Here is a 14,662-nt window from a genome sequence, read left to right on the forward strand (position 1 = left end):
GACCCCATAGTCCCGGTGAACGGGACCCGCGACCAAAGCGGAATCAGCTCCTCTACTAAGAAAGAGAGAGCCTCATATTTTATTGCAGCTGCACTGTGTACTTTCATTTTTGTTTTCTGTGTGCTTTCATTTTTGTTTTCTGTGTTTGTTTTGTTGTGGTATCATGGGTGTCGCATCTTCAAGTCCACTTCTTCTGGCCCTAGACGGCCTGTTACGCTCCAAGGGCCTGAAAGTGAAACATAGCACTTTACAGAGATTTTTACAGAAGGTAGATGTTGCTGCACCGTGGTTTGCATATTCGGGCAGTCTTACTATACCTAGTTGGGATAAATTAGGCAAAGATCTTGATTTTGCTTCTGAGCAGGGCATATTAGAGGGTGGGGTGATACCCCTTTGGAAAATAGTCCGTAGTTGCCTCACAGATGACAGATGTCATGACGCACTTACTAAAGGACAGGAAGTTCTAGAACAATTACATGAGGAGAAATCAGAGACGGCAGGAAGTGAGGTATCTCAGGGGGACGGGAGCGTGCGGAGCGTGAAACAGGGGAGGAGACGATTGTCTCCGGCAAAAGGTGAGGTATCTCGGGAGGATGGAAGTGTGCGGAGCGAGAAGCAGGGGAAGAAACGCTTGTATCCAGATCTCAGTGCGCTGCGCACGCCCCCATGTGAAAGTGGGTCAGAGGAAGAGGAGGATGAGGAGGAGGAGCTTGGGAGGCTGTCTCGCCAGCTAGGGAGTTTAGCTGTAGGAGAAGGAAACAAAGATAGACAGGGGCTCAAGAAGTGTGATCCTCCGGATCCACCGCCGTATGGTGGGGGTGTTTCGGGGAGAGCTTTCCATGCTCAAACATGGAAGGCTGTTAACGCTGAGATGGGTCTTGCTTATCCAGTTTTTCAGGATGAGAATAGGGGAAGATTTCAGGAGCCTTTAGATTTCAAAATTGTGAAGACCCTGGCAGAGTCTGTGCGCACTTATGGAGTGGATGCCGCCTTCACACTAACTCAGGTGGAGAGTCTGTCTAGATACTGTATGACTCCCTCTGATTGGGCTAGCCTTGTTCGGGCTTGTGTTTCTCCAGGTAAATATTTAGACTGGAGAGCATTTGTGCTAGAGGGCGCTATAGAGCAAGCCGCCCAAAACCATGCGGCAGGACATCCTCATTGGGATAAGGACATGCTTTTGGGGCAAGGTAGATTTGCTAATCAACAGACTGGATTCCCTCTTGAGGTATATGATCAAATTAATAACATCTGCATCCGGGCATGGAAGTCACTTCCAAATAGAGGAGAGGTATCTGGTAATTTGACAAAAATTTTGCAAGGCCCTACAGAACCCTTTTCAGATTTCGTAGCAAGGATGGTGGATGCTGCTGGAAAGATTTTTGGGGATCCTGATAGAGCCATGCCCCTTGTCAAGCAATTAGTCTTTGAGCAATGCACCAAGGAATGTAAAGCAGCAATCGCTCCTTATAAGAACAAAGGCATAGAAGCATGGATGAAGGTGTGTAGAGAGATTGGAGGACCTTTAACTAATGCAGGTCTTGCAGCTGCTGTCCTTCGGATTGCAAAAGGGGGCGGTCCTACCGCCGGAACATGCTTCCATTGTGGGCAACCCGGTCATGTCAGACGTGAGTGTCCCAAACTAAACAATTTTGCTGGACCTCCTCACGGTGGCAATTTTACTGGACCTCCTCACGGTGGTCCTTCCAATGGCCTTCGGCTACCGGGATTGTGTCCAAAATGCAAAAAGGGGAGGCATTGGGCAAGGGAGTGTAGATCAGTGAGGGACATCCATGGACAGCCTCTTTCAGCTGGACCAAAAAACCATGGACAGCCTATTTCAACTGGGCCAAAAAACGGCCGACGGGGCCCCCGACCCCAGGGCCCGCAAATATATGGGGCAGTGGAGAATGTCACACCCGAACCCGAGACATGGCCGTCTCTACGCCATCCCATGCAACGCGGAGAGCCACTACAGGTGCCGCGGGATTGGACCTCTGTTCCACCTCCAGACTCGTGTTAACACCTAAGATGGGAGTTCAATTGGTGGAAACTGAGTTCAAAGGGCCTCTACCACCTGGCACTGTAGGTTTGCTAATTGGACGTGCATCCTCTATTTTACAAGGTCTTCATGTTTTCCCCGGAGTCATAAGTCCTGATACTGTTGGGATAGTACAGGTTATGGTGGAAGCTCCAAGGGGCATTGTGTCCATCTCCCCAGGGGATCGGATTGCTCAATTACTAATTTTGCCTAGTTTACATGATCATTTCCCTGCAGACTCAAGGCCACGGACAGGGAATGAGATTGGTGCCACAGGAGGGAATTGTGCTTATTTGTCACTAGATATGAGCAATCGCCCTACTTTGGAATTAAGTATAGAGGGTAAATCTATTGTGGGCTTACTTGATACAGGGGCAGACCGTAGCATTATTGCACTTAAGGACTGGTCTAAGGGATGGCCAGTGCAGACTTCTGATCAGTCTCTGAGAGGACTTGGATATGCCCAAGCTCCTCAGATTAGCTGCAGGCATCTATTCTGGAAAGACCCGGAAGGACATAATGGTACTTTTCAGCCTTATGTGCTTGATTTACCTATCTCTTTATGGGGCCGTGACCTGATGAAAGACATGGGGTTTACTCTTAGTAATGACTATTCCCCAGTGTCCCAACAGATTATGCAAAATATGGGGTATAGGCCAGGTCTAGGACTGGGAAAACACTTACAGGGACGTAAGCATCCTGTACAAGGTCATCAAAAGCTTGACAGATTTGGTCTGGGTTTTTCCTAGGGGCCGCTGAGGCTCAAATACCCATAACATGGCTTACCGAGGAGCCTGTTTGGGTGCCTCAGTGGCCTCTTCCCTCGGTTAAATTGGCAGCAGCCCATGCTCTAGTTAAAGAACAGCTTGACTTGGGTCACATCCAACCCTCTACTTCTCCATGGAATACTCCCATATTTGTCATTAAGAAAAAATCAGGGAAGTGGCGCCTACTGCATGATCTACGAGCAGTTAATGCTCAAATGCAACTTATGGGGCCCATTCAAAGAGGGCTGCCTCTGCTCTCCTCTGTTCCTCAAGGCTGGCACATTATTGTTATTGACATTAAAGACTGTTTCTTTTCTATTCCTTTGCATCCTAAAGACTCACAGCGTTTTGCCTTCACCCTTCCCTCGTGTAACCACGAGGAGCCAGATCAAAGGTACGAGTGGGTAGTGTTGCCGCAGGGAATGGCTAATAGTCCCACGATGTGTCAGATGTATGTGGGAAAGACACTCGCACCTCTCAGGCGCAAGTATTCCTCCATCAAGATCATTCATTATATGGATGATATATTATTGGCTGCTAAATCAGAGCAGACAGTTCATGAGGCCTATGCAGACCTAGTGAAATTGTTAGCTCAATATGGACTGCATATCGCACCTGAAGAGGTTCAAACAGGGGACTCTATTAAATATTTGGGTGGAACAATTGGGTGTGACAAATTACGACCACAAAAAATCACCATACGAACTCAGGATCTCCAAACTCTAAATGATTTTCAAAAACTGCTGGGAGATATTAATTGGATACGAGGATATTTACATGTTTCTAATGTTATGCTGCAGCCTTTGTATGCTACTCTTAGAGGTGATCCAGATCTTACTTCCCCTCGTAGCCTCACCAAGGAGGCTAGAGCGGCCCTTATGTCAGTAGAAGAAGCTATACAACATGCAACTTTATGCAGGCTCCAGAGTGATAAACCTTTCCAGCTATGTGTGCTTGCCACTATGCGGCAACCTACTGGGGTACTATGGCAAGAGGGACCTTTGCTATGGATACACCCACATGTATCCCCAGGAAAATCCTTGGAATATTATCCTGATGCTGTTGCAGCATTAGCACTTAAAGGGATTCACCAAAGCATTCAATTTTTTGGACAATCACCTTCTTCTCTTATTATACCCTATACTAAAGCTCAACTTAGTGTTTTGTGTGCTACTCTAGATAACTGGGCTATTCTATGTTGCTCGTTTCAAGGGGACATTGATAATCATTACCCTTCTCATCCGTTACTCCATTTTGTTAAAGAACATCCTATCATTTTCCCTAAAGTAACTTCATCCAGTCCAATTCCGGGGGCTGTTAACATTTTTACTGATGGTTCCAAGTCTGGAATGGGAGCTTATGTAATTAATGATTCTCCCCCTGTTCAGCATCAATTTGCTCCTGGAAATCCACAATGGGTAGAACTGCAAATTGTTATTGAGGTTTTTAAACAGTGTTCTTTTCCCTTTAATCTCATTTCGGATTCCATCTATGTAGTGCAAGCACTAAAAATCTTGGAGGTTGTGGGAGCTATTAGTGATACCCGTAATGTATCTGCTTACTTTAATCAGCTTCAACAGCTTATCTGTAGCCGCACTGCTCCTTTTTATCCACTGCACATCCGGGCTCATACCTCTCTCCCTGGTCCGTTATCGCAGGGTAATGCCTGTGCAGACTTAGCCACTAGAGGTCAGTTGATCTGTTTGGCTTCCTCCTTAGAGGAAGCTAAATTATTTCACCAAAATTTCCATGTTAACGCTTTAACACTGCGCAGGCGTTTTTCCATTTCAAGAGCAGATGCTCGGCAGATTGTATTACACTGTCCCCATTGTGTCACATTTCTTCATCCCCCTACTTATGGAGTAAACCCACGGGGATTGAAACCATTGGTTGTCTGGCAAATGGATGTGACACACATACCTGACTTTGGTAACCTCAAGTATGTCCATGTTTCTGTTGACACGTACTCCGGAATTATTCATGCTTCTGCTTTATCAGGAGAAAAGGCACGTAATGTCATTACTCATTGCCTGGAGGCCTGGGCGGCGTGGGGTGCGCCCACGTCCCTTAAGACTGATAATGGACCTGCTTATACCGGCAGACAATTCACATCCTTTTGTTCTGCTATGGGAGTACAGCTTACTCATGGTTTGCCTTACAACCCTCAAGGGCAAGGCATTGTTGAACGTGCTCATCGCACCTTAAAAGAAACTTTACGAAAACAAAAGGGGGGAATAGGAGCTGAACATACTCCTAAAGAACGCCTGTCCTTAGCTCTCTTTACCATTAATTTTTTGAATTTGGATATTCATGGTCGCTCTGCGGCCGATAGACATGTGTCCCCTCAGCCCTCTGTGATTGGCTATGTTAAGTGGAAAGATGTTCTTACGGGCCAATGGAACGGCCCTGACCCCGTGCTGACATGGGCACGAGGATCTGTATGTGTTTTTCCCCAGGATCGCACGGAACCGTTGTGGGTCCCGGAACGCCTGACAAGAAGAGTCTTGGCGCCAGCTACTCAGCAACAAGAATTACCACGGCAATCCCGCGATGAGGATCTTTATTCTGCTGAGTGCTCTGGCTCTGGTGCTGATGCCGATGACGCAGACGACACCAATGCAGTGGTGGGCAGTGGCACGGGCTTGGCCAATGCTGATGCCGGTTCATGGTAATTCTAGTGTCCTTCCCACTCTTTTTTCTACCTCATGTGAGATGTCTGCTCCCTGTGCCTCTCCTAGAGGGGACGTGGAAAGCATTTTCAATCAGTCTCAAGTTAATCTCACAGGAGTTTTTTGTTTTAGCCTTGGGAATGCTCATTGTATCAGTCTTAAGACCAAGAATTTGACTAACTGGGAGGATCCATTGCAGTCCAGTCAGGTCTCAGGGAGCATTCTCAGTGCTGTATTGAGCCAAGTAGCCTCAGGGGAACAATCAGGCTCAGGAACCCCTGCAAGTAGCTCTGCTTTAAACATAACTACCTTGGCTATTATCTCTGAGGTACTAATCCCAGTGCCTCCTTCTTCTAATAATCTTTATAATGCCACTCATTTTAAGGCCTCTCCTTACTGTACCCCTAATCTCGGTTTCCCCCCAACATTCACACCTTGTCAGGATCATTCTTGGGAGAAACGTCAAGTTGCTAAAGGTTTCTCCTTTTCCCCCTCTCTTAAGAGGCATGTTTACAACTTTAACAACAGTGCCAACTCCTCTACAGGAGCGGGTTGGTCCTGGTTTCAATGGCTGATTTCCAACAACAAGGGGGCTTCAGCTGATATTTCTGCATTGGCTCGATTGCTGGGGGCCAAAAGTTGGCTGGCTAATGTTTCTGGCACTGTTTACGAGAGTGAGCGAGGTAGTAGACTCACATCTGTTTCGTTCAACTCTCTGTTGGATAATGCCACATTGCCCCCTGCAGCGGTTTGTGTTCAATCCCCGTTCTTACTCCTTTTGGCTAATGACACCTCATCAGAGATGCTGGATTGTTCTAATGTTACCTGTCTCTTAGCTGAATGTTGGGATGGTTCCTCGACTGTAGCAGTGGTTATGAAAATTCCAACTTTTGTCCCAATCCCAGTCACTGCGGACCCTGACAAATTCCCCATTGTTGAGCTACTTAGAGTCCGCAGGGATTTTGGAATCACGGCTGCTATAGTGACAGCCGTGGCGGTATCTGCTGCTGCAGCGGTCGCGGCCGGAGTGGCCATGGCCAATCAAGTGCAGACTGCTGCCACTGTTAATCAAGTTGTTCAGCAAACTTCCACCATACTTGAGTCCCAAAATGCAATTAATCAACATATTTTGTCAGGGATTTTAGCTGCCAACCAAAGAATAGATTTACTCCAAGCTCAGGTAGAAGAATTGGCTGATTTGGTGCTTTTGGGCTGTGTTGATCAACGTGCACATTTATGTATAACCTCTGTCAGATTTAATGATTCCAGGAATGCCTCTCGTATCATTGGCGAATACTTGGCCGGAAATTGGTCCATGGCAGCGGAAGACCTGATCCAGTCTCAACTAACCCAGATAGCTGTCTTGAATAGTACCCACGTCGATCCCATAACTTTGGGTCAATTCACCGATTGGATATCTTCTGCCTTTTCCTTTTTTAAAGAGTGGGTGGGGGTAGGCATTTTTGGCGCAATGTGTTGCTTCGGTATGGTTCTCTGCTTGTGGTTTCTCTGTCGCCTCAAGGCCCGCAATGCTCATGATAAGGCTATGATCATTCAAGCTCTTGCAGCTTTAGAAAATGGCAACTCACCTCAAGTTTGGCTTGCGCAAATTAAACAGTAAATCTTTGACCTGGTCGTTGCACCCCAAGTTTTTCAGACATTGCACTGGGAACGACATGTCTCTTCTTGCTATTCTCTTAGTGTTGGAAAGCCCTTGCACTCTGCCGGCTTTACTGCCATTGCACGCAGATGGGTTTCCACACTAGTGCTTTTCTATCGCTTTAAGACCCGTGCCTTTCTTTTAGGGTGTTACCAACTTGTTTGTCGTTGTATTTCTATACAGCCACAGTTCAGCCTCAGAGACCTAATAATGACTGGCTGAGTAGATACCATTAAACGCCTTGGCAATAACGAGCTGATCTTGTAGTACCCAGAGACGGGCAACTTTCACGCTTGCACTGCAACCTAAGACAGGGGAATGGGGCCTCCCCAAAGACGGGTAAGCAATGTAAGGGCAGTGAACGACCTAAGACAGGGGCTACTTGATTCCCTTTGACGTGCTACAAACAAAAGGAAAAAACTGCTGGCAGTGGATTCCCCCCGGCCCCCAGGGCTTGGATCCAGCCCTGAACTTTGTGCACGTCAAGGAGGCCAGCTCACAGGGCCTTGAAAGCTTTGTGGTGTCTGTTTTCATATTCAGCCAATAACGGTCATGTGGGAACGTCCTGACCTGCTTGGGTCTGATCAGGTTCCTGGTTGAAGGCTTAGTATGAGTAATGGCAATTCACCTCTACTCTCGCCTGTTTTGTTTTTAGAAAACTAAGGGGGGAACTGTGGTGAGCCGCTTCTGCGGACTGTGGTCGCCATTACAAGATGGCGCTGGCCTCGTGGTGGTCTGTGACAAACAACTCCTTATTTGGGAGAGTTGGCGCATGGTTCTTTCACACCCTATGAGAAAGTTCCACGTGGCAGCTTCGCATTGGGGCTTTAGATACTTTATTAAGGCTGGGAGGGGTTTCCGGAGAAGAGTAGAAGAAAGTTCGAGGATCCTAATAAACGGCTGAAAGAAGATTTCTGGTGTTGCGTCTTCCTTGCGGGCAAGGGGGTCGCGACATCCCTCCTCTGGGATCTGACCTGTTCTTGGAAGGACGTAGTGATCTTCAGGGGATCACTAGGTCATGCAAGCTGTTAGAATGAAGCTTTCTTTGTTCTAACTTGTATTGATTCAGCTCCTTTAAATACAAGTTATAACAAGACTTCAGACTCTTACCTGTGGTGAGGATGCTCTGCCCAGTACTTCCCAGTCAGGACCATGAAAAGCTGTTTGGGACTCCCCAGTACATAGGTTCAGTGTTGGTTGCTTTCATAGTATTACTCAAAGAAACACTGTCTTGTGTGAAGAGAGTGTCTTCCTTATCTATTGGATCTGACCTGCCAAGTTGAGCAGATGCCCACATACTTAATGTCATAAACACATGTATGTGTTATCTAATCAGTAACTAATGTATCTTTCAACTGCATGACTTTTTATTGCATGGGGGAGGAAATTGAGAATGCTTTCTTTGAGTGCACACAGCACTATTAATAGTTTTCATAACACTGCTAGGTAATGTTTCCTCTCTGCCCAACTTGTAGGCATTGATCTTGTGCTGCTTTTTAAAACAAATAGAAAAGAGTTGTAAACCAAAAATTTTGTGATAATAGATAGTTGTCCAGACTGACTTGGGCAACTCTATTTACCATTGTTGTTTTGTATGGGCTCAAAGTACTCTTTTATACTTTTATTTATCCTTAATAACATTACCATTCATTGAAGAGTTTTTAACTCAGAAACCTTCTCTGTATACAAATGTTCCCTTATCATTTTTAAAATTTCTTACTCTTTTAGGTATACATGACAGTAGAGCAAAGTTTGACATATTATACATGGTGTAAAACTTATTTTAGTTAACATTCTATTCTTGTGGTGTACATGGTGTGGACCTTCCCTGATGGTGTATTTATATATGAACATAGAAAAGTTACATCTGATTCATTCTACTGTCATTTCTATTCTGATTTTCCTTTTCTTCTCTTGATTCCAAATTTGTCTAATCCACTGAATTTCTATTCTCTCCCCCTCCCTTGTTGAGTGGTTTAGCATTCATATATATTATGTATTATATGTACTGTCTGTTTCATTCTACTATCCTTCCTATCCCCATATCCCCTCCCCTCCCTGCACTCCTCTCTACTTAATCTAAAGTAATTATTCTTCCCCATCCCCATTGTGAATTAGCATACACTTATCAGAGAGAATATCCAGCCTTTGTGTTTGTGTGTGTGTGTGTGTGTGTGTGAGCTTATTTAACTTAGCACGATATTCTTCAACTCCATCCATTTACCACTAAATGTCATAGTTTCATTAATCTTTAAATCGATGTGATATTCAATTGGTGGTGGTGGAGAAATATATATATACACACACACATATATATATATATATATATATATATATATATATATATATATATATATATATATATATAATCACATTTTATTTATCCATTCATCTGTTGGAGGAAAGCTATGTTGGTTCTATGGTTTAGCCATTGTGAATTGGTGCATCTGTGTCCCTGTAGTATGCTGTTTTTAACTCCTTTGGGTATAGTCCGAAGAGAGGAATAGCTGGGTCAAATGGTGGTTCCATTCTGGTTTTTCAAGGAGTCTCCATATTGCTTTCCATGTTGGTTGCACAAATTTGTATTCAGTCCCATGAGCAATGTGTGAGTGTTCATTTTCCCCACATCTTCACCAAAATTTATTATTGTTGATTGCCAATCTGACTGAAGTGAGATAAAATCTTAAAGTAATTTTGATTTACATTTTCCTAATTGCTAGATGTGTTGAACGTTTTTTTTCATATATTAGTTAATGGATGATATTTCTTCTGTAAAGTGTCTATTCAGTTACTTACCCATTTGTTAATTGGGGTTTTTTTGTTGTTTTTGTTTGTGTTAATTTTGAGTTCTTTATATACCCTAGAGATTAATGCTTTATCTGATGTACGTGTAGTAAAGATTTTATTCAAATCTGTAGGTTCTCTTTTCACATTATTTTTTCTTTTGCTGATAAAGTAGCTTTTTAGGTTGAATCTATCCCATTTATTGATTCTGGATTTTTAATTATTGTGCTGTAGGGGTCTTGTTATGGAAGTCATATTCTGGACCAACATTCACCTCAGATTTTTAAATGGCATCCTAAGATCATGAATATTTCACTTTTATTGTTTCTCTTACCATATTGCCTAATAGATCTACATGATCTTGAGTCATGAAATGATCAAGCTTCACATGCATGATTTTCTGATGACTATTATTTTTCAATATGTAGCTGCAGATTAATTAAAGCACATACTTGCCTTGTGTAGGAAATATTCCATCAGATCAACATCAAATCTATAATATATATAAAAATATATAAATATATATAAAGCCTGGATTCAAATGCATGCACATCCACTCCAGAGCTTGGCCCACAGCACTTATTCTATACTAGTTCTACATTTTTGAACCTCCGAGAAAGCTGTTATAAATCCAAAACCCAAGACCCTCTCAGGGCTGGGGAATGATGAAGATTGAACTCAAGGACACTCAACCACTGAGCCACATCCCTAGCCCTATTTTATGTAGAGACAGGATCTCACTGAGCTTCTTAGTAAATCTCTTTCACTGAGGCTGGCTCTTAACTCATGATCCACTTTCCTCAGCCTTCCAAGCTGCTGAGATTACAGTCATGTTCCACTGTGCCCAGATCCACTGAAAGCCTTTTTTTTTTTACTGGTTGGAACCCACTTGTTCAGTATATTTTAGCCTAATCCTCACAATTAGAGATGAAGTTATTTTTCTCTTTATGAAAATTCAGGGCAACAAAGTGATTGGACTCAACAGCACCTAGTTACACAGCAAGTCCACATTACAACAAAGGTGTGGTCTGCAATTCTCCACCTCTCCAAAGAGCTCTTCTTGGCTCCACAAAGTTGGGAGTACTGGCCAACGTTCTGCCATGGCTCATTCCAGAAGCCTCCCAGGAGGTGAGTGTACATGAGGGACAGTATTCCAGGTAGCACCTTGGTGATTAATGGGCCATGCCAGGGAGTAAGGCAGAGGCCAATTCACCAAAGGACAAAACTTTCATGTGGCTGGTCCAGGATGGGGGCTGCACAAGGGTATAATTTTCCTCTGCCCTTGATGTGTCTTGCCTAACTGTGTGTATGCTGAAATACTTTTTCAATGACTTGCACTCTTTTCCTGTTTTGTGTTTTCCTCTCATGTGGCTTTGGATGTCTCATGCTTTGGCAATTATTGTGACTTTCTTCTTCAGTTTTCTAACCTCCCTCATCCCATCATGTGAAATTTCTGCCTGTGGATATTACAGTTTTCATTTTATATATTTCCATGTGGTCAAAGTTTGCAATTACTTCTAGAAAAAACAAATGTTTTATTCATTATTATGTTGTACTAACCCTTCAAATGTTGATAATGGCAGTGTTCAAGAACTATCTTCTGATTTCTACAACTGGAACATAAGTGGATCTGTTTGAAATGACTGTCCTTTGTTTTGACTCTATATAATGGGGCTCCATTTTCATATAGGACTTTAATACTTTTATGTATATTTATACACAGTACCCAGGAGACTGAGCCTGATTTTTACATGGTTTCTCTCAGAGAAGGTGGAGTTGATCATGTAGGTTTCTTAGAGTGGACTCCAGCTCGGACTCTGCCTTGGCTCTGACAGTTTCCATCTGCCTGTGATTTCTACAACATGTGACCTATAGCTCTTTCTCTACTTTTCTTAATTTTAATATTTCACTCGGAACTTGAGCCACAAAACTCTCACATTGGAAATGATGACATACCAAACCATCAGTACCCCCAAAAAGGTTTACTTCATGTGCACACTAGGCAAGAGAGGCCCATCACACACTGTAGGCAGAAAACCTTCAGGGCTACAGGGAAACTATGGGGGGTGCCAGGAGTTCCTCACACCAAAGTAGATGCATTATAAATTGTGTGACAGGTTTGGACTAATATTATTTTAGTACCAGAATTAGAATAATGTAAGTTTCCTTATCAACATGAGAAAATATCTCAATCAAGATCCTTTTCCAAATGTCTCCAGGAAACTATAAGAATTTGGAGCCGAGCTCTCTTGGATTGCTGTTATCCATCAGAGAAGACAGTACAATTAAGAAAGATGACATATCCCACTGGGAAGCCACAGTTCTGTGTTCTCCAGTGGGACCTTCTTGCCTTTCTAAAGACATTAAAATTACAAACCTGCAGAGACAGGATTTAAATACATCCTTTTCATAAAACCTACAAGTGTTTGTGCTCTGTTCAGCTTATTCAGATGACTAAGTACCTCTGTGTCCTCAGATGCAGAGTTAGTGTGGGTTCTAAAAAGGGCATTGGAGGAGGAAATTCAGTCTACTAGTGAGGTTTTCCAATAGCTTCAGAGGAGACATTCACTCCAACAGTCCTTATTAGCCTAGAGGACCATGTTCTGTATAGTGCAATGAGGATATTATCTTCTAAAGATGTTTGCTTCTTTAAGATCCTGCTAAAATGAGTCAATTTTTCTAATAGGGAATGTCAGTTTTACTTTTTCATTTTTTAAATTTAATAACTTAATGTGACATAACTTACATATGGTATGTCATATAGAGATTTTAAACACTACTAATTTTTATACTTATTACCAGGGAATTAATAAGTTTTAATATTTTTATTGATAATCTTGCTTTGGTCATCTTCATAACTCCTAGAACAATTATTGTTTGAATAATCATACATTTTGAAATCTTTAGAGGGAAAAGAGGTTCTATGTTCAAAACCTCATTTTATAGAATGGAATCTCACATGGTTAAGAACTTTCCATGGGTAAATGTCAAACAAGGGACTCTGATCAGAAGGAAGTACATTAAATATTTTAGAAAATCAAATGTGCTGGTAATTTCCAATTCATGATACCAAATTAGTCTTGTGAATATCATTCACAAGAATTTGGAAAAAATATTTTTATATATTAGGCCTTTCTGTTTTAATAACTAAAAACCGTTTGCAATATCTAATAATGGAAATGTGTAAATTCAATTTTGCTTAGAGGACCATTCAGGACAGTTGAAACACATCCTGCCCTGGTCACTTTCAGATTTTTTTCCAAAATTCCATTTTTCATGTCATTAGCATGCACAAATAAATGTGACCCTAAGACAAACAGAACAAGATAAAGCAGGAAAGTTGAAAGAATAACTTGACTCTTCCATCGCAACATCAGTCAGGGGAAGCAGACCCTCCTGCAGGATCGTGTGTGTTTCCCAGTAATGAGAGCTTGGGGTCTGCAGAAAAGTGCATGGGCTCTCTCATCCCAAAGGAGGTCCACAGAACAGAATAGAAATGAGTGTGGCTGTGGAGTCTCTAATCAAGACCTCCAGAGACCAAGCAGGAAGCAGGCCTGATTTTATTGTGCAGTTTGCATGTATATGTACTCAAGCAGTACCTAAGCAAAATATAGATGGCCGCCAATGCAATGTCTGCCAACTGTCCTTGCAGTGAACAATCAAGGAGTGGGGCTTCAACACACGGCCTCGTGCCCAGAACTGTGCTGATGGAATAAGCAGTTTGCCACTCACACGCCTAGTATGGGAAGTGGCCTGCCACACAGATGCCCTTAACCTATGCCCTGTATGCAGTACTCCATGCATTTGTCCCCACAGAGAAGTACCTCTGAGGCTTCTTCTTTTCTTGACTTTAAAGAACAATTTCTCTTCTAGTGGCTTTTATCAGGAGAAATTTAAAATAATAGTAATATAAATATCATAGATATAAGTGTGAACCCTGAGCTGTATTTTAAAACTCTGAAAATTTACAAAAGCATCCCATGATTCTCACATGTACTACTTACAAAGAGCTGCCATTCATTCAGTCAAGTATTGCCCAGGGTTTGCTCATTGTGTTGCTGGAGGGTGTGTTTTGCAGCAGAGGTGCTGGGTGATGGTGTCGCCCTTTCTGAGGTGTCAGTCATTTCTCCCTAGTGCTCTTCATAGATGCCCAGCACACAAAGAGCCACAAGTACGAGGTTTCTGCTGAGGCTGACATCAGTCCCAAGCCCTCTTGCTTGAAGCAAGACCAGTCTCAATTCTCCATCTCCCTTTTGTCTGTTTTTATGTTAGTGAATACCAAAGGGACATGAGGAAGGTTGGCAGTAGTGGTGAAGCTGAGCTGTGTGATGAGGACAATCCCAAGCTGTAAGTCTGCACATGTGTTGTTAGGGGTGACAGATCCTATTTCCTCACACCTCATGAGCAGGTTGGTGCTCGTACTGTATATGAGAGAAGAGATGTTTCTTCCTCTCACTTTCACCCTGGAATGTGCCCACCCAGAGGGTCCAAATAACCCTAACTTGCAGTGGGGTGTCCTTCTCCTGTAATTCTCTCTACTTCTGTCCTGACCACCAGCTCATGTCCACTGCCTTAGCAGTCCTCACTAGATTGTTGCATGTATCATACAGCCACCCCTTACTTTAGTGACAACACCATATCTAACATGACTCCTTCCTGGATTCAGATACTAAAGGGAGTCTTTACTATCAGCTTTAACAAACAAAACTTCTGATTTTTTTGAAAATTTCTTTTTTATGTA

General features: G+C 43.0%; 1 protein-coding gene across 1 annotated transcript; it reads left to right on the plus strand.

The window, feature by feature from the left end:
* Positions 1-4,934: 4,934 nt before the first annotated feature.
* Positions 4,935-7,101, plus strand: LOC308640201 (uncharacterized protein; the record flags this gene model as incomplete). The annotated part of the gene is made up of 2 exons (XM_081312190.1): positions 4,935-5,476; positions 6,747-7,101. The coding sequence occupies 2 exons, from the start codon at positions 4,935-4,937 to the stop codon at positions 7,096-7,098; spliced, it is 894 nt and encodes a 297-aa protein (XP_081168316.1). The 3' UTR covers positions 7,099-7,101.
* Between the last annotated feature and the right edge of the window lie 7,561 nt (positions 7,102-14,662).

The sequence above is a fragment of the Spermophilus citellus genome (assembly GCF_964194105.1).
Source record: "Spermophilus citellus genome assembly, contig: SCAFFOLD_36, whole genome shotgun sequence".
NCBI classification, from domain to species: domain Eukaryota; kingdom Metazoa; phylum Chordata; class Mammalia; order Rodentia; family Sciuridae; genus Spermophilus; species Spermophilus citellus.